The sequence below is a fragment of the Neomonachus schauinslandi genome, chromosome 11 (genome assembly GCF_002201575.2).
Source record: "Neomonachus schauinslandi chromosome 11, ASM220157v2, whole genome shotgun sequence".
NCBI classification, from domain to species: domain Eukaryota; kingdom Metazoa; phylum Chordata; class Mammalia; order Carnivora; family Phocidae; genus Neomonachus; species Neomonachus schauinslandi.
In genome coordinates this window covers 39,008,707-39,035,747 of record NC_058413.1, presented here as the reverse complement: position 1 = coordinate 39,035,747, position 27,041 = coordinate 39,008,707, and the positions used below count along the sequence as shown (strand labels likewise).

The following is a 27,041-nucleotide window of genomic DNA, read 5'->3' as shown; positions in this document are numbered from 1 at the left end:
CATCTCCAAGATCTAGTCACTTAGCAAGAGCTACATTCCCCATCCCCACCCTCCTCCCCATGGCAATCCAAATCTCCCTTATCCTGGCAGATCCGGCACATACCTCAATCCTACTTAGCTGAAAGTAGTATCTCCCTCCACTCAACTCCAACAAGAGTGCTCACTGTCTATACCATTCTCTTGCAATTAATCACATATTGCCTCATTACTCTCTTGTCGTGAATTACAGTCATTATAGTCAGAAGCAGCTTGAAGCTAGATGGAAAGATATTTACATTACTGTTTACATCTGGCATGTGTATCTTTCCATCTAACTTCAAGCTGCTTCTGACTAAGCAGAGAGTCTTCCGTTCCTATCAATCCCCTGCAGCAGTTCTTAAATGCTAGGCCGGGTACTCAGGAATAACTTGGGAAGTGTAATAAAATTACAGATTATCCCATGTTCTGAAGATTTATTTAAATACATAAAGGGAAATATCACTCAGGAATGCCACTCCCCATGTGATTCTCAGGCACAACTAGGTTTGGTAAATACTGTCTCAAGGCAACTAAATTCTTTGCACTCAGAATATTTTCCTTGGACTCTTCCTTCTCAGGTCTTCCTTAGAAGTTGATGATTTTACAAAAGACCCCAAATAGCCAAAGCAATCTTGAAAAAGAAGAACAAAGCTGGGAGGTATCACAAACCCAGATTTCAAGATATACTACAAAGCTGTAGTAATCAAAACAGTATGGCACGGACACAAAAGCAGACATATAGATCAATGGAACAGAAGAGAGTCTAGAAATAAACCCATGCTTTTATTGTCAATTAGTCTATGACAAAGGGGCAAGAATATACAATGGGAAAAAGACAGTCTCTTCAACAAATGGTGTTGGGAAAACTGGACAGCTACATGCAAAAGAATGAAACTGGCCCTTTTTCTTATACCATACACAAAAATAAACTCGAAATGGATTAAAGACCTAAATGCGAAGATATTAAACCATAAAATTCCTAGAACATAAACAGTAATTTCTTTGACATCGGCCATGGAAACATTTTTCTAGATATGTTATCTCTGGCAGGGGAAACAAAAGCAAAATTAAGCTATTGAGACTACACCAAAATAAAAAGTTTTCGCACAGCAAAGAAAACGATCAACAAAGCAAAAAGGCAACCTACTGAATGGGAGAAGATATTTGTAAGTGATATATCTGATAAAGGGTTATTTTCCAAAATATATAAAGAACTTATGCAAGTCAACACCAAAAATACAGCAGGGCTTAGAGATATAAGCCTTGCCTTAGATATAATACAGTAGGGCTCAAGGGTTAGAATGGACGGCTTCAGAATGAGATTGCCTGTTCCAAATCCTAACTTTACCACTTACTTATTAGCATAGTGATAAGTTTCCTCCTGGGTCAGGGGCCAATCACCATCTGGACACCCAGGATACAAACCTCATACCTCTAATCCCAGCTGCACAGGTAGCCCAGAAAAACTACATTCTTCCTGCCAAGCCACTGGTTCCCAAACCATAGGCCCTAGACCAGTGGCTACTTATAGTTAGACTAAGGGATATCAATCCAATATCAAGCATGTCAAAAGACCCAGCAAATAATAATTCATGCTCTGATATATTACTGTTCTCAGATTATGAGGATGATGTTGTGATAAAGGGAATACACATTCATTTTAAATCACTGCTAAATTATTTTACTCAAAATGACTGGAAAAGTAGGCAATGAAATATTAATGTCCCAGTGCTGTGGAGACCTCACTGAAGTATTCTAGCTAGTATTATCAGTCTGAATATCCTGGAGACAGTACAAGTATTTTCATTTCTCTGGTATAGTGCTAAGCCGTTCCAATTATAATAAAAATTACATAAAAATATGTTCTTTTCAAATTATTCTTCATTGTGACGCAAAATGCGAGAAATGATGATGACCCTTAATTTAGAAATTGTGTTAAGATGATAGCTATTGGGGCGCCTGGGTGGCTCAGTCGGTTAAGTGGCTGCCTTCGGCTCAGGTCATGATCCCAGGGTCCTGGGATCAAGTCCCGCATCGGGCTCCCTGCTCAGCGGGAAGCCTGCTTCTCCCTCTCCCACTCCCCCTGTCCCTCTCCCACTCCCCCTACTTGTGTTCCCTCTCTCGCTATCTCTCTGTCAAATGAATAAATAAAATCTTAAAAAAAAAAAAAGATGATAGCTATTAAAAACCTTCCTATGTTGTGGGGGGAGGGAGGGCACCATCAAAGAATGATGTCCCAGTAGCTTTAGGCATTATTTCAGTCAATGACTAGAAGGGATATTTTTGTCTGGTGAATAGAGGTAGACTTTAAAAAAATGTTAAACAAGAACACCCATATCAAAAGATAAGGTAGGGAATCACTGTTCAGTTCAAGTGAGTGCCTTTAATGGTTACTGCCACAGTGATCTGGGTTTTGGAACTGTATAAACAACACTGAGACTCTAAGATTTACCATATGTGGCAAACTAAGGCCATGAACTGAGTATGTTATGCCATATCTCTATCTTTAGAGAGGATTGTCTTAAGAATAAAAGGTATATCTATTGATAAAATGTCCCAGTAAGAGAAAAAAAAGATACAACATAAATTTCACATACCAATATTAAAATCATGAAGAGTAATGAGTGATTTGGCAAAAGGGTTACTCTGGAAGACTTCCTACAGAGAAGGTGACTTGAGTTTCAACTATGAAGGGCATGTTGTGGCTAATGAAGGAGTATTTACCTGGGGTAAATGTAGAGGGGGAAAAGAGGTTTTTAAAAAAAGAGCTTAAATCAATGATTTTCAGCTTCAATACAGTGAATTTCAAAATTATGATCACGACCCATGCCATGAGATGGGCATGCCATGAAGTACATTTTCTATTGCAACCCAAGACACAATATATGCGTATGTGTTTATAAACAAAACCAAAAACATTACAGAAAATACCCTTAATGTTACTCTGGTATTTTCTATTGTTCTAGTTCATTTTTATAAAATGCTGGTCATACTCCTCTGTGCTGATTCCACAATTTGCAATTATGTCACTATTTACAATTTTTAGAATACTGACTTTAATGGGTATAAGAATTACCTGAGCTACTTATCTAAAATGTAGATTCCCAGGCTCCACCCCTAGAAATTCAGGATTCATAGGTATAGGATGAACCCCAGGCAACTGTAATTTTAAGGTGATTCTAATATAAGTGATTAATCCACAAGCCATGTTTCAAGAACCACTGGCTATTGAGCAAATTTTGCTTTGCTCCATATATGGCTCAACAACATGCTATTTTTAAATTTACAACTATGGAACACATTTTTCTCCATGCACACACATGCATATACCCCCACACACAAACATGTATGCTTGTATATACAGAGACTATTTCTGGAGTGAATCATGTGAAACTGGTAACAAACTTATGTTTGAAATCCTAGTTTAGCCTCTAACTAACTGCATGTCCTAAGCCACAATCTCTCTGAGCCATCTATAAAATAAAGTAACAGTGAGTGAATATATGTAAAGTACCTAGCATATATTACTGATTCCTTAGAAAAATGTCAGGTGCTATTACTGTTATTTAGGGATAAAAGATAAACATAATAGTAAACATGATAACATAATAAACATAGTAACCATGATCAAAATGTCATAGGATGATGATCCCATTAACTATGTTTAATATAGAACAAAAGTAATTAAAAAAGAAGAATAAAAGTAATCAAGAGAAAGCAGATAGGAAAACTTATGTACTGTTGGTGAGAGTATAAATTGGTGTAACTTCTTTGGGAACAATTTAACAATATAAATTTTGAAAACATGTATCTTTTGACTCAGTAATTCTACTTTATCTTGCTAGAGAAGTACATGAAAATTTTTGTATAACAATGTTCTCTCCATTATTATTTGTAAGCAGAAAAAAACAAAAACAACCTAAATGTCTCCCAACAGGAGACAGACATCCATATGATGAAATATTATGAAGCTGTTCAAAAAAGTAGAGCTATTTAGATCCATTTGTGCTGTTAATAAAGATCTTCAAAAGCACACTATTAATTCACCAATAACTTAAACACAGAATTGCCATATGAGCCAGAAGTTCCACTTCTGAGTATATACCTAAAAGAAGTGAAAACAGTTTTTCAAACAAAAACTTGTACATGAATGTTCATAGCAGCACTATTCACAATAGCAAAAAGATACAACCCAAAGGTCCATCGACTGATAGATGAATAAAATGTGGTATATCCATACCATGGAATATTACTCAGCCATAAAAAGAATGATGTACTGATACATGCTACAATATGGATGAACTTTGAAAACATGATGCTAAGTGAAAGCGAGACATAACAGGCCACATATTGTATGATTCCATTTATATGACATATATAGAACAGGCAAATCCACAGGGCAGATTAGTGGTTGCCAGGACATGAGGAGAGGGGAAATGGGGAGTGATTGCTTATTGTGTACATGGTTTCCTTTTGGGGTGATGAAATGTTCTGGAACTAGATAGTGGTGATGGCTGCAAAACACTGTGAATCACCTAAATGTCACTATTGGTAAATTTTACGTTATATATATTTTTTATTTTTGGTTAAAGATTTTATTTATTTAGGGCGCCTGGGTGGCTCAGTTGTTAAGCAACTGCCTTCGGCTCAGGTCATGATCCTGGAGTCCCGGGATCGAGTCCCGCATCGGGCTCCCTGCTCGGCAGGGAGTCTGCTTCTCCCTCTGACCCTCCTCCCTCTCATGCTCTCTGTCTCTCAAATAAATAAATCTTAAAAAAAAAAAGATTTTATTTATTTAATTGACAGAGACAGAGAGAGAGAGAGCGAGAGAGAGAGAGAGCGCAAGCAGGGGGAGTGGCAGGACCCTGGGATCATGACCTGAGCTGAAGGCAGACACTTAACTGACTGAGCTACCCAGGTGTACAAAATAAATGTATTTTAGCACAAAATAAAAATAAAGGAATACAAATATTAACTTCAAAAAACAAGTGCAGAACCAGTTTCCCCAGTATGACTTCTGAAGCAACTACCTTTTTTTTTTTTTTAAGATTTTATTTATTTATTTGACAGAGAGAAAGAGAGAACACAAGCAGGGGGAGTGGCAGGCAGAGGGAGAGGGAGAAGCGGGCTCCCCACTGAGCAGGGAGCCCGACGCGGGGCTCCATCCCAGGACCCTGGGATCATGACCTGAACTGAAGGCAGACGCTTAACTGACTGAGTCACCCAGGCATTTCCCCCCGCCAAATGTTTTAATAGCTATTTTGAAAAAGTCCAAGTGGAGCCAAAGCATAACTCTAGGATGGTCAGTTGTAGTCATCAATGCCTGTCATGATGGAGCATTACTCAAATTTCCAAAACTATTGACCTTAATTTCCCAAAATTACTAATGCACTTCTCCATATTATGGAATATATTTATGAGATGTTCGTTAACATTATATTTAAAATTCTTCATGTAATAGTAATTAAATTCAGTGTTATCAGGAACATATAACCAAATTAACAAGGGGAACATGAAAGTTGCCCCAAGATGGTGTGGACTCATTCAACATTCTCTACTTGGTGGCAAGCACCACACACTATACATCTACTCCAAGGATTCTATTCTTTCAATTATATGAAACAATAGTTATTGATGGTTAATGAGTTACATAAGAAGAAACAATTTCTTCAGGTCCTAAAAGGCCTCACAACCTCTAGGGTCCATATACTAAAGTCTCCTAAAGTGATTTGGAAGAGTTAAAAGGTCCCTAAAGAATTTCAGTACTTGGAAATGACAGGCACAAAAGATTATCTAGTTCCCCAAAGGATCCTCTATATGAGGCCTACAGAAGGATCATTAAAGCAAATACTGTACTCTTTCCAGACAAGGAAAATGAACTCATTGTATCCTACAGGGATCCAGAGTCTTACTTTAACTATTACACCCAATTTTTACAACCTGCAGGTATAATTTCAATTTTTCTCACCCACTATTTTTCTTAGTACATTTAGGTTTGTGACCCCATTTTGATTTTTGGGGGGAAAATATGGTCAAGGAATACAGGGGACCTAAGTAAGGAAAGCCAAACAACTATAACATATTATGACCTGACTTTAGCTATAACCTGATAATGTTCCTGATAACACTGAATTTAATTACTATTACATAAAGAATTTTAAATATAATGTTAACGAACATCTCATAAATATATTCCATAATATGGAGAAGTGCATTAGTAATTTTGGGAAATTAAGGTCAATAGTTTTGGAAATTTGAGTAATGCTCCATCATGACAGGCACTGATGACTACAACTGACCATCCTAGAGTTATGCTTTGGCTCCACTTGGACTTTTTCAAAATAGCTATTAAAACCTATAGCTAATTTTTTTGATCATGCATCTCTAGTAATGAAATATTTTTAAGCCCACATCCCCAAATGTGATATTTACCTAAATATATGTCTGTACTAATACATTATGTACATTATAAAATATTTGCAAATTTTTAAATTAAAAAGATGAAATTAAAAACTACTTTCCTAACATTTAAAATTTTATTTATGATAAGAAATCCTTTTGTTCTTATTAAAACTTATTTTAACAATATATTTTTAGTGAAAGCAATAAGCATTTTTTATAAAAATCTTAACACTCTGCCATATACCAAGAGGTAGGTATTATTCCCACTTTATAGGTGATAAAACTAAACTTTGAGAGGTTATATAACCTGACAAATGCCAGAGCTGTAACGTGGCAGAGCTGGGATGCAACCCCCTATCTAACTCTAAAACCAGTGCTCTTAACCAATATATTATGAGAATGGAAGCAATCAAAGAAAACAAATCTATACTACAGTATAAGTCAAAGACAGAATAAATCCTTCTGACCAATCCGAATGTTCTCTGCTCATTTGACTCTTGTTAATGTAATCAATTACAATCTCGTATGACTTTGGGTAGGTCACTTTATTTATTTGAATCTTAGTTTCCCAATAAGCAAAATGAGGAACTTGGACTAGGTGATCTTTAATGTGCTTTTTAGCATTAAAATTCCATGACTCAAGGCAGAACACAGAGGATTTTTGGGGTAGTGAAAGATACTATAATGGTAAATACGTGTCACTATAGATTTGTCCATACCCACAGAATGTACAACAGCAAGAGTGAACCGTAATGTAAACTATGGATTTTGGATGATAGTGATGTGTCAAGGTAGGTTCATCAACTGTGCCACTCTGGTGGGGAATACTGATAATGGGGGAGGCTGTCCGTGTGCAGGGATAAGGGATATATTCAGGAAACCTTCTGCTCAATGTTGCTTGTGAACTTAAAACTGTTCTAAAAAAAAAGTGCATTAAAAAAAATTCTAGGACTCAAATACAAGAACAAATGAGGCAAACATCTTTTAAGCAGAATTACCATACCTCTGCTGATCTCCACATTAGGCAGGCTAAAGATGTCAAGGTCCATCACCCCTCCTTTTGTTTCTTCTGAGAGGTCCAAGAGGACCAGTCTGTCTGCAATGCCCTGTACAGTAAAATAAGAAAAAGAATATATAGCATTATGCAAACACAGCCAGTTACTCAATTTAAATTCATTCAGAAGTGAAGCTAGGGCGCCTGGGTGGCTCAGTTGGTTAAGCGACTGCCTTCGGCTCAGGTCATGATCCTGGAGTCCCAGGATCGAGTCCCACATCGGGCTCCCTGCTCGGCAGGGAGTCTGCTTCTCCCTCTGACCCTCCTCCCTCTCATGCTCTCTGTATCTCATTCTCTCTCTCGCAAATAAATAAAAAATTAAAAAAAAAAAAAAAGAAGTGAAGCTAAAGTAGAATGCACAGGCCTCATGTGCTGTCTTATGAAGGAAAAGTAATACAATAGCAATAAAAGGACACGCAATCAAGAAATTACTGTGAACTTGAGTCATGTGATCCTTTAGGCTTGACTGAAAATTGGGATCTAGCAGGACTTAACTCAGAAGTCACAGACTGCAGATTTCCTTTGATGGGACAATGAGTAATAAGGATGAGCTGGTGTACTCAATACATTTGCTGTTGTTCTTGAGTTTATGTTTTCATTTTGATGTCATAATTTCCATTCTGAAAGTACTTAGAGTGATTTTTGCTCTATTTTAGTGCCTCACTTCTAGCATGAAAGTCAACACCAATGCCAAGTTTCTCTTTAAAAAAAAAAAAGGATAATAGGGGCGCCTGGGTGGCTCAGTTGGTTAAACATCTGCCTTCGGCCCAGGTCATGATCCCAGGGTCCTGGGAGGGAGCCTGCTTCTCCCTCTCCCTCTGCCCCTCTGCCTTCCCCTGCTTGTGCTCTCTCTTGCTCCTGCTCTCTCTCAAATAAATCTTTAAAAAAAAAAATTTAAAAAGGATAATAGCCATAAATCTAAAATAAAATCCAATTATCATGTAGAACTTTCCCCAGAGATCTCATGGAAAACACTCCGCATGCCTGTAGATGGCTCCCTGGGTCCTATGGGCTAATGACGGCATAGAAACTCCTCCAAGTCAAGTTACCTTTGTGGAAGGTCTTTTTCTTTTTAAAGATTTTACTTATTTATTTAATAGAGAGAGAGAGAGAGGGGGAACACAAGCGGGGGGGTGGGAGAGGGAGAAGCAGGCTTCCCATGGAGCACAGAGCCCGATGTGGGGCTCGATCCCAGGACCCCCTGAATCATGACCTGAGCCGAAGGCAGTCGGTTAACCAACTGAGCCACCCAGGCACCCAGAAGGTCTTTTTCTAAAGTGGTAAGCAGTGTGAGGATCTTTCCTATATTAGTGTGCAAAGGCAAGAGTACCAGGGATTTACCAGACCATCAGGCAGAAAGTACAAAAGAAAACAACTGAGCTACACTCTGTGAAGCTAGGCAAGTCACTGAACTTGGCTTTACTTCATGGGGTTATGAGGATTAATATGTGACCCAAAGCTGGCGGAGGGACGTCCTCTCTAAATTGTACCTATTAACTTTATTATTGTCAACTACACTCAAAGAGAAATGCAAAGACAACTATGAGTTACCTTTTTATTTATGAGACACATGAAGATCCAAAAGTTAAACAACAGTAGTGTGGGAAAACCCGCATTCTTACACACTGTGGGTATGAGCATAAACTGGTACAATTGATATGGGGGATAATTTGACAAGTTCTATCAAAATTTAAAAACACAGTAACTCCTTTAATCCACTTATCTCACTTATTGAAATTTTCCTATAAGTTTATTAGTACATGTGTAACGTGATACAATGCGTATAAGGAGATTCAAAAGACTAGAAATGACCTAAATGTCCATCCGTAAGGACAACAGCAATAATGAGGCAGTGTAACATAGTGGTTTACAGCAGAACTTCCCAAGCTTGAAGGGATCACCATTTAATAGATCAGTACAGCACACGGAACACCAGGGGTTGTGTTAAAATGCAGATTTGCTTCCGCAGGTCTGGGGTGGGGCCTTAGAAAATACCAGTCTAATAAGATCTCAGATATGGCTGGTGCTGCTGGTCTGAAAGCCACACGCTCAGCAGTAAAGACTTAGAATACAGGCTCTGTAAACAGACTGCCTCACTTCAAATCCTGCCTCCATTTATTAACAATGTGACTTTGGGCAAGTTGCATAACCTCCCTCTGCCTTGATTTCTTCATTTGTAAAATGGCAGGAATGATAGTACCTAACATATAGGGTTAGGTAAAACTTAGTAAAAATTAGTCAAGTCGTTTAGCGGAGTGCCTGGCACCTAGTAAGCATTCAGCAAAGGTTAGTTACTGCTGCGGCCACCACCACTTCTACTGACACCATTATGGCTACTACTGTATCATAATATTTGATATATTGTATCTTGCATCAAAATACTAATGCTTACAAAGAAAAATGGAAAAAAATTTCCATTTAGACAGTTTACAGACAAAAGAATCCTGACAGTGAGACTCTTCCAACTGTTAAAGAAACATGACTTTAAGGGGCTTTCTTGTACTTAACCAAAACCAAACAAAATTGATAAAATTCAGTACTGTTAGGGATGTGAAAAATCAGATTGATGTGCATACTGTTATTAGCAGCATAAATTAATTCTGCCTTTCTGAAGCACAATCTAGCAATATGTAATAAGTACCATAAAGACCATTCATACCCTCTGATTCACCAGTATTGGGTTTTTTTTTTTTTAAGATTTTATTTATTAGAGAGAGAGCGAGCACAAGCAGGGGGAGTGGCAGGCAGAGAGAGAGGGAGAAGCAGGCTCCACCCTGAGCAGGGAGCCCAATGCGGGACTCGATCCCAGGACCCTGGGATCATGACCTGAGCTGAAGGCAGACGCTCAACCGACTGAGCCACCCAGGCGCCCCCACACTAGTACTGTTTTCGAGATTATGTACACTTAAAAGAAAATTCAGAGGAGAAAATAAGCAACTTGTGAAGCAATGTTTATGGAATCATTCTGTTTAGTAACAAAGGAACTGAAAACAATTCAAACTCCAATTAAGAGGAACTTGTGTATTCAGATGGAAAGTGGAGGAAATGAAATGAAGTCAAAAGTTAGTATATGTTGTTCTGTGCAGCCAGCTTTTAAAATTTTCTAGCTCCCTGGATACAATTTAATTATTTACTAAAGTACAACCTATCCCTAAGACATATGTGAGTCTGAAATAAAAAGGGAAGAGTTTAGGTGACAAAAATTTTTTAAAGATCTTATTTATTTATTTGAGAGACAGAGCGAGAGAGAGAGAGCACAAGCAGGGTCAGAGGCAGAGGCAGAAGCAGGCTCTCCGATGAGCAGGGAGCCCGATGCGGGACTAGATCCTAGGACCCTGGGATCATGACTGGAGCTGAAGGCAGACGCTTAACCGACTGAGCCACCCAGGAGCCTGACAAACAATCAGATTTTAATAGAAAAGAAAAAAACAAAATGCCCGCTACCAAATAAACAGAGAGGGACAGCTATTCCACTCTGGGCTACATCCCTGAAAAGACACAGACATGCTGTTATGATGATACTGGAACCCTGGAAGGTCTTTTGAACCTCTCTGGAAGGGAATTTAAGCCTTTCTGAAAATAATTTATATACAGAAGATCTAGTAAAAAGGACTGATGGAAAAATAAACAAATTTCAAACTAGTGTAAAATATCAATTTAGATACATCTAAACCTAATGATGTAATGTATGGGGATTAACATAAGAATAAAAAAAAATATATCAATTTAGAAACTATGGTCCTAAGAGAAAGTGGAGTAATTACACAAGAAAAGGCAATCTTTAAGAAAAAAAAGTTAATTTTAGAAAGAGCTAAAATTAAGTATTATATTAAATAAGAGCTTAATTAAAGCAGCATGACTCAGAAAACACAAAGGAATTGGTGACTAAGTCAGATAAATGTCACGTTGAGGTTTCCCTTGGAATAGGATGATGAGCCCATTGTTCAAATCTCTTTTTTAAAGCCTATTCCATGACTAAGTACTAATTAAGAAGCAATATCCCTAATGAGAGCTTTCAGTTTTTTTTTTGCCAACTTACTAAATATATTTTAAGGCAAAATGAGGTTTTTCCACAAGACAAAATGAAGCCATCATTTCTTGTATGTTAAACATAAACTGCCTGAAAGTGTAGCAACATGATAGATGGACGTATAAGCATGATGCTTACATACCTTTGCTGAGATTGCTAATGTGCAAGCAATACCTAGTTCTCCACCTCCAACCACAGTAATTTTATTGACTGTTTTATGCTCGTGATTTACCCAGTTCTTTGAATTCATGTCTGAGACACCTAGAAATAAAAGTGCATTGCCATGAGAATTTTGAAATAATATCAAAAATCTTTTTTAGCATCTTAAAAAAATACACCAACCTTCAATAACTTGGACAGAAAACATGGTGCTAGTCCAGAAGAAGCACTCAAAAATATGTGAACAAGTGACAAGCAAGACAGACAGGAATCTCAGTAAATATTCTACTAAATAGAGACTACCCCTTTAAAAAGAAAATATCTTTCTAAACAATTAAAACATATTATATAAGACTAAAAAACAGAATTTCCGTAATCCTGAAAAACATTCTGATTCTTACCGCTCTGTTCTATAATGCAAAAATGTTTAACACCTTACTGAATTTTATAAGCATGGATATTTTGCTTTATCCTCAATGAGAAACATGAGAATCACAAATTTTCTGATCCAATATATTTATTGAATGAGGCAAAAAGCCACATAAACATATAATGAAAAAGATTTGGGATCATCATATCAAGTGATTTTGAACAAAACACCAAATTATTTTATCTGTCAGTGTAAGAGTAATCTTTTCCATTTTAAGAAACTACAATTATTGGAACTGTATGGTAACACCCTATGATAGACGTATAGGATTTTTGATTCAACACAGATAGGTACAGATACATGAATATATTTATTTATAGAAATCCAGTAGCAGAGAATAAAGGATATTAGTGAGAAATTGTAAATTCATAACTCTGATCAACAAAAATACAAACCTTCAGTGATTTTTGCAATATAGGCTAGCAAGTCTACCTGCCGTGCCTCATCAGATGACGGTAGAGAATACAGGGGAAGTTCCTCTTGAAACTTGGCAATCATTTCTTTAATTAGTCCAACAATGACAGATTTAGGCTGCAGAATACAAAGGGAAAAGTGACGCAAAAATTTTCCTAAAGAATACTGCCTTGTTAACCTATATATTGTTACCAAGTTAACCAAAAGAAAGTTTTGCATTGTGCTCTTATTTTTTGAAAACTACCATACAAATTACATAATGCTTTTTTTTTTTTAAAGATTTTATTTATTTATTTGACAGAGAGAGATAGTGAGAGCAGGAACACAAGCAGGAGGAGTGGGAGAGGGAGAAGGAGGCTTCCTGCTGAGCAGGGAGCCCGATGTGGGGCTCGATCCCAGGACCCCGGGATCATGACCTGAGCCGAAGGCAGACGCTTAATGACTGAGCCACCCAGGCACCCCCAAATTACATAATACTTTTAACTGAAAAATTACTTAATTCTTTAAACTGAAAATTAGAGAAATGCTAATCCACATCTCCAAAGGATGGGAAAGTAACATGAATGTGCTTTTGGCAAAGTACCTACGTTCAGGAACTGTCTCTCTTTTTTTGATTTTTTTAAATTTTGAAATAATTTCAGACTTATAGAAAAGTTGCAAAAAGAAGTACAAAAAATTTTTAAATGTTAACATTTTAGCACATATATTTTCTCAGTCTCCTTCCCTCTCTATATTTTTCTGAACCAACTGAGAATAAATTGCAGATCTAATACCTTTTCACCCCTAAATACTTTAGTGTATATTTCCTAAAAGAAAAAACAAGGGCGCCTGGGTGGCTCAGATGGTTAAGCGTCTGCCTTTGGCTCAGGTCATGATCCCAGGATTCTGGGATCGAGTCCCGCATCGGGCTCCCTGCTAGGTGGGGAGCCTGCTTCTCCCTCTCCCTATGCCTCTGCCTCTCTGCCTCTCATGAATAAATAAATAAAACATTTAAAAAAAAAAAGAAAAAACAAAACGGGTGCCTGGGTGGCTCAGTCGGTTGAGCGTTTGACTCTTGGTTTCTGCTCAGTTTGTGATCTCAGGGTCCTGGGATCAAGCCCTGTGCTGGGCTCCATACTTGGGGTGGAGTCTGCTTGAGATTCTCTATCTCCCTCTGCCTCTGCCCCTCCTCCTGCTTCACGTGTGCATGCGTTCTCTCTCTGTCTCTCTCTCAAAATAAATAAAATCTGCAAAAAAAAAAAACAACCAAAAACCCTCAAAAAACAAAAAACCAGACATTCTCCTATATAAGCATTATCAAATCAGAAAAGTAACACTGATAAAATATTATCTAATCCAGTACTGTTTCTTTTAATTTATTAAGCAACCGTAGTGAAATCCACTTAACCTCTCTGAGCTTCAGTGTTATCAGCAGTATAATATGAATAATAAATTCCAAGTGGCTGTTAGGGGAAACAAATGCATGCAACCTATATGCTGTGAGTGTAAAATATTTATTATTACTATTAAAAATATTCAATAGTTTGCTCATTTTAAAAAGTGCTTAATTTCTCAAGAGTCTGAGTTTCACTATTTATAAATTAAGAGGATGAAGCTATTAGGATCAAAAACTCAAACACTTTTATTTTTTTATTTTTATTTTTTAATGTTTTATTTATTTATTCATGAAAGTCAGAGAGAGAGAGAGAGGCAGAGGCAGAGGGAGAAGCAGGATCCCCGCCTAGCAGGGAGCCTGATGCAGGACTCGATCCCAGGACCCTAGGATCATGACCTGAGCTGAAGGCAGACGCCCAACCATCTGAGCCACCCAGGTGCCCCTCAAACACTTTTAAAGACCAAGCAGATAATAATGTGTGAGGTTGTCAAGTATAAGAAAATTTAGGGAGATGGTTATTGTAGCAAATTGGAAAGAGTATACATATAGGCATTCAGATTCATATTAAGAACAAAACAAAACAAAGCAAAACAAAACCACTTTGCTGTTCAACAAAATTCTGTAGGTCTAACACAGCACATTGAATCTCTTGGGGAAAACGTCTGCAATCCTTGGCCTAGACAGCCTCTAGATTTCTTCCAGCTCCAAATTTCTAAGTAATTCTACTACATAATTATAATTCCAACTGCATGAGCAATTTAAAGTTACTGTGGTACTTTTAAATAGGGCAATTTAAATAATGTATTGTCTTCTTAAGACTAGTTCTAGTTTAAAAAAAATTGTTTTAGCTTTTTTTTTTTAAGATTTTTTATTAGACAGAGAGAGACACAGTGAGAGAGAGAGAACACAAGCAGCGAGAGTGGGAGAGGGAGAAACAGGCTTCCCGAGGAGCAGGGAGCCCGATGCGGGGCTTGATCCCAGGACCCTGGGATCATGACCTGAGCTGAAGGCAGACGCTTAACGACTGAGCCACCCAGGTGCCCCTGTTTTAGCTTATAATAAAGAGGCTCAAAATAGTAAAATGAAATCAATACTGTTTGAACTAAAATAAAGCATAACCTCAACTAGACTATAGGACTACCTCTGAGTATTTACTATAGAAACAAAACTATGAAAAGAGATGCCAATGAAAACCAGAAAGAGGAAACAGGAAAAATGAATTCCCACAACAGGGCACAGATGTCAAAATACTGTTTGAGGATAGCTTAAAAAAAAAAAAAGGGTAAAAATGGATGAAGGAGATAATTAGAGCATACATAAATCGACTGACATATGAAAAAGATTTGAATTTCTCAAATAGTCAAAAAACTAAACATTAAGATATCATTTTTGTCCCTCCAAATGACAAATTTTTTATGCCCTATTTAGCACATTTCACTGGCAATCTTATTTATTAAAATCACCAAATAATGCAAATGACGTACAAATTCATAAAGTAAAAGGTCAGTGTTCCTCCACCTAACCTCCACTACCAACCACCCGGTGTGCATCCCTTCTTTTTGTATTTCTTTTTTTCTTCTTTTTAAAGGTTTTATATATATGGAAAAATACGGAAAAGTATAAAGACAAAATAAAACATGTCCATAATTGCACACCTTTTTGCGGGATGTATATAAAATAAAAAGTTGTAATCCTAACACCATCCTTTCTTTACTCCAACTTCACTTGACTCTTGACATATCCCTGGTCTCATTTAGGGGTTCCTGGTCCTCCTGTCCTACAACCTCCTGGATACGTAGAAATATATTCTAAATTATCCTTTCATAAAAATCTTAATTTTTACAAAAAGGAGAACATACTCTACATCCTTCTAAGTAAATATATAGAGAGAAGCAAGGGTTTGTTTTGCTTTAATGATAGTACCTTCTGTTAGAACAAGGGTACTACAGAACAGGGATTCTACACTGATTTCAAGTGATGGTAGAGATACATTTTTGTCTACCTTTTGGAGGCCAATTTGGCAATATATAAGAATAGCCTTCAAAATATTTATAAATTTTGATCCAACAATTCCATTCCTAGAGATTTATCATTAGGAAATTATTAAAGATTTATAATATATACACATTTATGTTTATATATATTTATCTTTAAGGATGCTCATCATTAAATATCTAACAGATCAATTTGTAAATACATTATGCCAATATTTTTATGCGAGATCATCAGGCAACCAATTAAAGACCATGTATTTTGAAATACTGTTTAAAATGAGAAGTGCTCAAAATAATGGTAGATGAAAAGTACAGATAATAAAATTGCATGTGAGGGGTGCCTGGGTGGCTCAGTCATTAAGCGTCTGCCTTCGGCTCAGGTCATGATCCCAGGATTCTAGGATCGAGTCCCACATCAGGCTCCCTGATCGGCGGGAAGCCTGCTTCTCCCTCTCCCACTCCCCCTGCTTATGTTCCCTCTCTCGCTGTGTCTCTCTCTGTCAAATAAATAAATAAAATCTTTAAAAAAATAAAATAAAATAAATAAATAAAATTGCATGTGAGAACTTGTAAAGCAAATAAACTGGTTACATAAATCATCGTGAATGAATTTTTAAAACTTAATGCTGAGTTAAAACAAAATTTGTAACAGAAGATTATATACAGTATGATTCAATTTACATAAAGGTCAAAAACAGGCAAAACTACAAATAAATACATATATTACATAAAAATCTTTAAGAAGGAGGGACTAGGAGATAATGTCCAATATCTTGCTAGTAACTTTTCATGTGCTTTTATCAAGTACTGAACAACTATCAGAAGAGAGGGAGCAAATAGTAGTTGGCTCCAGACCTGGAGAGAGCACTTCACGCAGGCTGCGGTCTGTCATTGGGGTTCTGGAACTTGGGTGATCCAGGGAGCTCAATTTCAAACTACTTTTAAAGTCCATATGAGGAATACCATTGAAAGAAAATTCAGTAACTTATTTGTACCATTAGGATAAATAATCAGAAAAATAAAAACTTTTAAAAGAAAATCCAAATTGATCTTACATGGCTCCAGCTTTGAAGATAGGGCAAGTATATTCTGCCTTGAGCATCCACATGTTTTCCAACTGAGATTCCCATATTTGCAGTTGGCTTTAAGAAGCAAATGGGGGGAGCAAAAGGGTGGGAATCCAAAATCCACAAACGAATTGGTATGTTGTATGTATTACCTATGTGAGACAAAATAAACACATTTTCAAACAATGATGAAGCATACACATTATATTTGTATACCTAGGTGGCATTTTAAGACATGTAGTCTAGTCAAGTGTATATATAAAGGATTTATATAGATCAACACCTACTTCTCCATTTTCATGTTCCCATTAAAGCACCAGCGTAACACTTGACGAAATTTAAGACAATGACCAGCTCATCCAATTCAATTTAATAAATATTTACAGGACCTACTGTGCCAGGAATTTGGGATACAGCATCTTCTTGATGTAACTTTCTTTGCTCCACCCAAGCAGAGCTATCGCACCTTTCTTGAAAGGTAGTGGACACTTCTATTTCTATACTTATTCTGCACTGAAGTGATTTGCCTACAGGTCTATGTTTCCTTTCACATTGTAAACGTCCAGAGGATTATGTATTTTTCATCTCTATAACCCCGGCACCAAGTACAGTGCCTAACATACTGGCTGACAATAAAGGTTTCTTATATAAATAAGAGTGAATGAACAAACAAATGAAAAATGAATGAATCAACAAAGATGAATTCAATACATTTGATACTGACTCTCAGGTTGCTCATTAAGTGCAAATGAGCTGGGTTAGATACATAGAACTTGGAGCTGAAAATAACCCTAACAGTGACCTCGTCCAGGGGTTCTTAAATTTCAGTGTACTGAGAGCCAGGAACTTGAGTGCATGCTCTTCCAGTGCTAACCACCTACACGTATCATGCCTACCAAGAGCAAAAATCTCTGACGGCCCTGGATGCCAGGAAGCCCAAAGCTAAACCTAATAAAAGTGTAAAAACTAAACTTAAGGGCGCCTGGGTGGCTCAGTTCGTTCGGCGACTGCCTTCGGCTCAGGTCATGATCCTGGAGTCCCGGGATCGAGTCCCGCATCGGGCTCCCTGCTCAGCAGGGAGTCTGCTTCTCCCTCTGACCCTCCCCCCTCTCATGCTCTATCTCATTCTCTCTGTCAAATAAATAAATAAAATCTTTAAAAAAAAAAAAAAAACTAAACTTAAACTAGAAATCTGATCAATTACCTTAGCTGTTCTATTGTATTTCCTGATAGTCATTCCTGCTTTCATAGTCTTACTGCATGTCTTTCATCCCTGTATTCATGAATACGGCCGTTCAGGAGCAAGAATGCCTAGGTTCAAATCCTAGCTTCACCCATGACTAGCTATATGATTTTAGGCAGGTTCCTTAACTTCTCTGTGCCTCAATTCCTTCCTCTATAAAATGGAAATAATACCTCCTACCCCATAGGGTTGTTGTGAGGATGAAATTAGTTAAAGTATGTAAAATTCCTAGAACGGTACATGACATGGTAAGTACCATGAAGGGTTGGCAGTTTTTGCAATGTACCTCAAACCCACTTTGGAAATAGGCCAGGTCTAAATAAAAAGTTTTATTTTCCACTGCAATCCTTTTCCTACTAAGAAAATCTTCCTTCCACTGACAGCTACTTTTCTCATCTTGCTTCCTCCTCTAAAGATACAAGGATACTCAGCCCTTTCTCACATTAGAAGCACTTAAGAAACTTGGAAACATCCCAGTATCCAGGTCACTCACCCAAAGTTTCTGATTCAATGGGATGGGGTGTGGATAACATTTTTTAAAAGCTTCCCATGTAATTCTAATGTGCAGGTAGGACTGAAAATCAGTACATTATAGAAACATCCTAATACTTGTGGGTCTATTATTTTATATCAGTAGTTCTCAAAACCACACTCCTCTTCTACTTTTGTCTAAGTCTTAAAACAATTTTTTAAATTGAGATACAATTGACATATAACATATTAGTTTCATTGTATAATGTAATGACTTGATATTTGTATATATTACAAAATGATTACTACAATAAGTCTAGTTAACATTCGTCACCATAGTGTCTAAGAATTTACAATTTCGGTATAGGCATAGCAACTGATCCATAGATAATTCTATGATTATAAAGTCATGTGATCATAGCACCACAAAGTGACTGACAGGTACTGAGACACACCATCAAATTACTCCAGAAGTAGTTACTCTGTCGAATATTATATACTCTCTAGAGTAGTGTTTTTCAAATTGTGGTCATGATAATTAGGTCACAAAATTAAGTTAGTGGGCTGCAAACAATATCTTAAAATGGAATTGAAAATAAAATATATGACAGGTAGTATGGTGTTTCATATATATATGCTTATAATGTGTGTGTGTGCACGCACGCATGTGTATGCTAGCTGTGTATATAAAAGTATTTATTGTGCGTCACAATCAAAACATTTGAAAGCCACTGTTCTAGGCCATGCAAATTTTTTTGTTTCATAATATAGTTGTAGTAGGCCAGATCCTGATGGTGCCACTTTCTGTGTTAATCACTACACATTAAAGAAAAGGAAAGAAATGTCTATTGATGGTATCTTTCTAATTGATCAAGGATAGGCTGCCTCCCTCAATGCCCCTCCCCAACAGCGTCCATGCATTTTAATAGCCCATGCTTGGCAAAGCAACTGGTGAGCCTGATTCCCGTGTCTAACTGGTAAGATTCACTACTGGCGTTCTGTTCTCTTCCTTCCTTCCTTCTTTCCCATTCTTTTGTGTCAGCAAATGCCCTGCCTCCTACCCTGCCCATTTAGCTTTCAGTAATTCATTACCAAAGAGTCAGAACTCCTGGAAGAGTCCTCAGATCTCAAGTAATTACATCATAAAAATATAATTTAAGTTAGCTGTAAATAAAGTTCAGATGGGTATCATCTTATTAAGATGAATACACATCTCTAAAGAATGAATGGATGAAGAAAAAGTGTCATCACAACCTTGACACAATCTTGGAGAGATAATAAGAAATAATCTAGAAAATGTCAGCAGGTATACATAAGGAAATATCAATGGAAGATTCATCAGGGAAACAGGACTGGGTGGGAAGTTAGTTACAAGCTTAACTTCATCCTTTCTCAATTGTTTACTTTTTTTAGCATGAGTATATATTATTATACTAATAAAACTAGGAACTGGAAGAAATATAGGCAGACAAATAATCACGGCCAACATTTATTAAGCTTCTATTATGTGCCAGGCATTATGCCAAGAGCTTATTTATAGTAATTCATTTAATCCTCATAGTTCTAGAGTGAGGCTCTATTATTGTACCATTTTACAGATGAGAAAGATAATACATTCTGACCTTTTGATCAGCAGGAAATAAATAGTGTGGATCACACTGAATTGATATAATTCTACTCAAAAGCAAAGAAAAAAAAGAGGGTACTGCAAAAATAAAGGTACTGCAGGTACCATTACTACCTTGGAAGACCCAGTGTAAGAAGCAATGAAATAACTCGTTGGCTCTTGGAGATGCAGAATGCCAATGAGGGGCATCATACCAATCATATTAAAATAAGTTCAAAATAAAATAAAGTTTTATGCCCTCCTCTTACTTCACCACACTGTCCTTCAAACTGAAATGCTACTAAGCAGTGATTCACTTAAATTCATGAGCTTCTCTGTTAATATGTAACTACCCTTGACATCATTGGGGTGGGTTAAGAGTTGGGAATGAATCAATCAACCAATCAATCATTGGGGTGGGCAATAATTCTCTCTCTCTCTCTAGCATCTAATCATAGTAAATGCAGAACACAAGTAATGGGAAACAGGTCTGACTAAGGTTCTCTAGGCAGCCAGAAAAGAGTCTGAGAGCTTGGCAGGAGAGAGCAAGGAGGAAAATAAAAATCAGTTCTGCAATTTCTGCAGAGCTCACTGTAATCTACTTTCATCTCCAACCACATTCCTATGTATAAAAACCAAACTGAATTCCTATGCATTTCCTGTGCCAAAGGAGATGTCATGGTGGGACATGAACAGAGGCAGAATAAAACATGAGTGCACCCCAGCCAATGAGTCATCATGGAGGGGAAGAAATTAAGAAGGGTTTGTAACAGTCTAGGGACTACTGTAATGAAGCACCTATTTTGAAAAAAGTCCCCCGAAATTTAGCTTCTTGGTGTCTTTTGAGCAGTGTATTCCCACAGTACACTGCTGAATCTTTTGTAAAGGAGCAAACTCCACTGTTCTCTCACCATTTGTTTTCAGATCCTCCTCAGCCCTTTTTTCAGGGCACCTCCTCTCGTATGCCCAGCAAATTCACTTATTAGTCAGTAATCAAATAAACAAACTCAACCATTCAATAAATATTTATCGAGCATTTTCTATAAACACAGCACAGTGTATTAGTGATTTTGGATAATATCCTTCCTGGGATTATTTGCATTTTAAAAGAGGAATAAATTTTTAGTTGTGGAATTTCAGGGAACCCCTTCAGAGAAGTATATTAGAACCAATGTTTCGCTGGTGTTCTTTCCATCATACTATATAAGCAATCACCTATGATGATACCTATCTGAAAGGTTAGTCCTGTTGAACACTGATAGAAGTAGGTCTGGACAAATAGGAAGAGTTAAGTAAAGGGGAGCTAGTGATTTTTTGTTTGTTTTTTGGGGCAAACAATTATTTTAACCTGTCAGGCCACCTGAAAATATGTTGCTTTCTTTGAGCTGTCATGGCCCCAAATTTCCTACTGGAGTTTTAAGTTATAGCCTGATACCGCTGTGTGTTTTTAGGTAAATCACTTGACTAGGCTAAGATTCAGTTTCACCCATAGAATGGGGACATCATACAGGCGGAAAGGGAGAGGAACAAAACATTGATGTAATGGAGAAAAAGGTGTGATCCTTGCATTTTGCTATGGAAAGGAACAAGAACGCTCCCTAAGAGCAGGCCTATGTCTGTGTAGGGGCCCAGGGCAGGTTGCCCAAGATGGGCACTTTGGCATAAAGATTATCTTGAGTTAAAAGTAATCGAGGGGCGCCTGGGTGGCTCAGCTGGTTAGGCGACCGCCTTCGGCTCAGGTCATGATCCTGGAGTCCTGGGATCGAGTCCCGCATCGGGCTCCCTGCTCAGCAGGGAGCCTGCTTCTCCCTCTGACCCTCCCCCCTCTCATGTGCTCTCTGGCTCTCTCATTCTCTCTGTCTCAAATAAATAAATAAAATCTTTAAAAAAAAAAAAAAAGTAATCGAAACCCAGCAGATGGAGGAAAAGCTCTCTGCCTCCCTCTCAAATGCCTATATTTACACTGGAACAAAGAGTCTCTACCAGGAAGAGAGCTCTTAAAAGAAACTCCCCTTTACCTAAAAAACTTATCTGCATAATAGGGCAACCTTTATTTTTCCAAGCATCTCCTTTTCCTTCTTGCTAATGGTCTTTCTCCCTTTTGTGTCCACAGGCCCCTCTCCTCTCCTTAGCTCATATAAGCTTCATGTTACCCCACTGTCTTTGGAATCTCATGTCTGTGTGCATCCCCCATACATACGCCTATTCAGTTTGAATTTCTCCTTTGCATCTGTCTAATGTCAATTTGATTCTAAGTCCAGCTAAGGGCACAGGAAGGTCTTCCTCCCCAACATCTGTCTTACCCTCCTCTGTACATTATCCCGTAGCAGAGTAGTGGGCACAGAACTGACACCCAGTATTTCTTGAACTGAATTGAATTTGTTGATATTAATCTAGGCCACAGACTAGACAGGACAGCATTCTGCTATATCCAGTAAGGTTCTGTACAGATCATATACATGTGAAAATACTTTGAGAACGTTATAGAACTAAACAAATATAAGTTCTTGTTTAATGGCTCTTTTACAAAATACCCACATTTTCTCAACTGCCACACTTACCCTGATACATCACAGGAATAGTGCCAGTGAAATTCAGCAGGTCTTTCTGGGAACTATCTTTAAACACTGGAAGAAAAAAGAGCCCCAAAATGTGCACTTAAAAGTAGAAAAAACAGTATTAAAGTTTGTGCATGCACATACACACGTAAAGAAGCACACATAATTTCTAAAGTTCATCTAGGAATCTATAAATATGTTGACAAGGGGGAATTACTAGATATTGTTTTCTTAGAAAGCCAAGAGGACAGCTGAAAGCACACAGGGCTTTGGTACAGAAATCCCAGGTTCTAGGCCTACTTTTCTCACTCAGACACATGCAGCTTTTGGCTACTTCAATCTCTTTGACCTTCAGTTTCATCGTCTATAAAATAAAGATAGTAAGGCTGCATCATAAAGTTGTCATAAGGGTCAAATGCGATAATGTGAAAACACATCTAAGAAGTTTAGGATTATAAAATGTGGGGATATTATTAAATAATTGTCACGTGTAACAAATCAGTTATAATCACTTTCAGATACCAGACTATAACTTTATAATCAGAAAAAAAGTTAGTTTTATTTTTTAAAGTGACCTTTTTGGAAGATCACTAATTATCTTCTTCGGTTTCTCTAACTCGATTATTCTCAACCTTTTTTACACCTTCATGTCCCTGAAACTTCGACTTACCCATCAATGACTGAGATACAGTGGTGGAGAATTAATGCCCTCATCTCTGAACTGAATACAGAAAACACTACCTCTGGTTTCAAACTACCCAACTGCCTCGGAAGGTAGTCCTCTTAGTACCTCAATAACTATCCTATTTAGGCGGTGGGAGGAAAAATTCTAAATAAATTTGATGACCTATTAGAAAGGGAAAAGAGGAAACCAGGCTGACAGAAAATTCAAGGCCAAAAGGGTACATAAGCACAAATGTTTACCTTGAACTATATAAGTGAAAGGTAACAGTGGGTAAAGGGATCATTCCATGGCAAAAACTAAAATGGAAAAGAGCAGTGGAACAGGGGTTATTACTCAGGGACACAGAATAACTTAGAAATGTGGCAGAGAAGCTGTTGGTATAAATATACATTGTCTAATCAAATTATTCAAAAATCCAAAATAGAAGTGATTATGACATGTCTTTAATAATAAAATGGACATTGACAGTATTAATCCTATAGCTTGAGAGTTTAAGGGCATCATGGCTCGCTCTCTCTAAATGGAAGAAATGAGAATAAGAACTAACTGGTATAATGACGTTTTAAGTCTATATGATAAAGAAAGACACTTAAAAGAACAGGCCGTATGTGAACGGAGGGCAAGACAAGACATATGTACAAACCCGACTCCATCCCTAACTTCCTGTGTACTTGAGCAAGTTATTTAAACTCTTTGAGGGGTTATGATTCTTACCATAGGTGTCCATAGAATATCTGAAATGTGGGAAAAACATATTTACATTCTTTAGTTCTTCCACAGTGAGATCTCTGAACTTGTACTGAAAAGAGAAAAGTGAGAATGGAATAAAAATAAAGCTTTACGCAGCAAAACAATTACAATTAACCTTTAACAGAACACTCTGCACTAGGCCCTGGGCTCTGAGTTTTATGAGCATGAATAGTTATGTGATTTAATCCTTTCAATAAGGACCCCATGAAGTAGGTAAAAAAAAAAAAAAAAAAAGACAGGTCATAATAAAAAAGACAATTAACAAGTACAGTAGAGGATGTGGACAATCAGGACCCCTGTATACACAAGCCGCAGTGTTAGTGAGAAAATGGTGCAGCTGCTTTGGAAAAGTTTGGCAGTTCTTCAAAGACTAAGAATGAAAATGCCTTGCTGAGTTAGGTAGCAAGTTAAGGAGTGAAGCCAGAGCTCAAACTCTGGACCTGGGCCTTTCATCACTAAATCAAACGGCCTCCAAATACTTCCTGAAGGCTTAAGAAATAGGACAGGAGCACCCACGTCACCATTGCTCAAGATCCAAGTCTCATTCTTGAATACCTAACTCACTTGAGACACCTTGAAATTTCCCTCCCAACCCTCCTGGTACTTCATCCTGGTTTCAAAGGAAGAACAGACAGCATTCAAGGGTTTGCCATCCAGGTGAGTGAATTGCCTCCTCATTCATCCAGAAATACTAAGCACAGAGCTACTGTACGACCCCGGAATTCCACTCTGAGGTATATAACCAGGAAAAGGGGAAACATATGTCCATACAAAAAACGTGTGCACGATTGTTCAAAACAGCATTATTCATAGAAGCCAACAAAGGAAAACAAGCCAGATGTCCATCAACTGATGAATGGATAAATACAATGTGTATATCCATAAAATGGAATATTCAGCCATAAAAAGAATAAAGAACAGATACATACTACAACATGGATGAACCTTGAAAACGTTATGCTAAGTGAAAGAAACCAGACACAAAAGGCCACATATTATATGATTTGTAAATGAAATATCCAGAATAGGCAAATCCATGAAGCAGAAAGTAGATTAGTGGGTGCCTAGGGTTATGGGAGATTGGGAGGAAATGGGGAGTAACTGCTAATAGATTCTGTTTTCTCTCTCTGAGCCTTAAGCTTTTCATCTGCAAAGGAGACATAGCTCCACCACCTACCAACTTCAACAGGTATGTATGAGGACCTTACGATTAACACATGTAAAAGTGAGATATTAAACAAAAACATATACAATAGTAAGTACAGACAAGAAATGAAGAATCCACATAAAGCATATCCAAGTTAGAGAAAGGCCTCCAGGAACAGCTGTCTATAATCCACATTAGAGTCTAGAATGGTACAGAAAATTATAGAGGGAAGGGAGAAGATCATTTTAAGATGGGAAAGAATTTGGCAAAAGAAAAAGCCTATGATTATTAACAACTTGAAGGCAGGAATCATCTCCTATTCATCTCTGTATCTCTGTATCTCCCCACAGGGTATGCCTCTGATAAATGTAGGCTGACTGGATGGGAATTAGCAAAGAAGCAGACTTAAATGAGTAGAGTAGAAACAGAAAGAAATTATGATCCATAGGTGTGGGCATCGAAACTAAGAATTAATCAGTATTAACTACAGCAGGGAGAAATGAGGCCCAGATTCAGGGTCCCTGACTCAGTGTAAACAAGTGAGTGAAATCATCCCACAAATGTACAAAAGGCTACACTGTTGTCACCTGGAATATTTATTATGAATGAAAACAACTTTTATTTTGTTTTCTACTTAAAATTATAAGCTGTTTTTTCTAACTTTAATGTCCTGTGAGAATGTGATTAATGGCTACATAGGGATATACACCAGAATTGATTTAATTGTGAAACTGCTATAAAAGTTTGTCAAAACAGGGCAAAAGCTCTCTTCCTTGGGGCTTGAATACCCAAATGTCACTACTAGTCAAATACATGATTTGCCTTTTTGACACCTAAAAGAAAAAAGACCTATTTTGTCTTTCCTGAAAAAAATGTTCACATCATTTTCACTATATATGACACAGAGTATCTTCTTAGTATAACATTAGGGCATATATTCCCTTACTGTTCTAATACCACCTAAGAGAAGTCTACATAACATTCTCTAAGGAAACGTGCCTCAGACTATGCCATGTACTTAAAGGGTGCAGGGCATGTCACTAAAGAGGAAAAGTGGCCTGGGAGATTCTAAAACCAAAGCAATTATACTGTCACAAAAGTTAGTAACACTGGGGTGCCTGGGTGGCTCAGTCGGTGAAGCCCTGGACTCTTGATCTCAGCACAGGTCTTGATCTCTCAGGGTTGTGAATTCAAGCCCCACGTTGGGCTCCATGCTGGGCATGGAGCCTACTTAAAAAAAAAAAAAAAGTCAGTAACACTGAAAAATTGAGAAGTTATTAAAATTTTAACTTTATCTGCTAGATTATGTTTATTTAGTAGACTTATATTTAGGAAGAGTGTATAAAAGTACTCTTATATGACATATGCTCAAATGTAGGACACATTGAGGAATACTTTGTGACATCATTTCATTAAAAAACTTAACTGGAACATATCTTACAGATCAAGTCCAATCTTATTCTGTGAGTGAGCAAATCTAGGTTAAGCTACCTGTCCAAGATAATTCAACTAGTGGTGTGGGAACCACGTACTTCTGAAATAGGAATGAGGGAACCAGATAATTTTCCTAAACTTAATATTTGTATTTTTAAAATATTTATTTATTAGAGACAGAGAGCGCACATGTGCACGTGCAAG

At 37.4% G+C, this 27,041-nt stretch overlaps 1 protein-coding gene across 3 annotated transcripts in view; it reads right to left on the bottom strand.

Moving 5' to 3' along the window:
- UEVLD (UEV and lactate/malate dehyrogenase domains) overlaps positions 1-27,041 on the bottom strand; it is a 45,199-nt gene that overhangs the window by 15,397 nt on the left and 2,761 nt on the right. For 2 of the 3 annotated variants that reach the window (XM_021685838.1, XM_021685837.1), the window contains exons 2-7: positions 24,221-24,305; positions 22,825-22,890; positions 16,932-17,095; positions 12,489-12,624; positions 11,647-11,765; positions 7,424-7,526 (exon numbers count right to left, since the gene is read on the bottom strand). In XM_021685838.1, coding sequence (XP_021541513.1) covers positions 7,424-7,526; positions 11,647-11,765; positions 12,489-12,624; positions 16,932-17,095; positions 22,825-22,890; positions 24,221-24,305 — 673 coding nt within the window. The remainder of the gene's footprint in view (positions 1-7,423; positions 7,527-11,646; positions 11,766-12,488; positions 12,625-16,931; positions 17,096-22,824; positions 22,891-24,220; positions 24,306-27,041) is intronic. The other variant, XM_044919323.1, reaches the window with a different exon arrangement.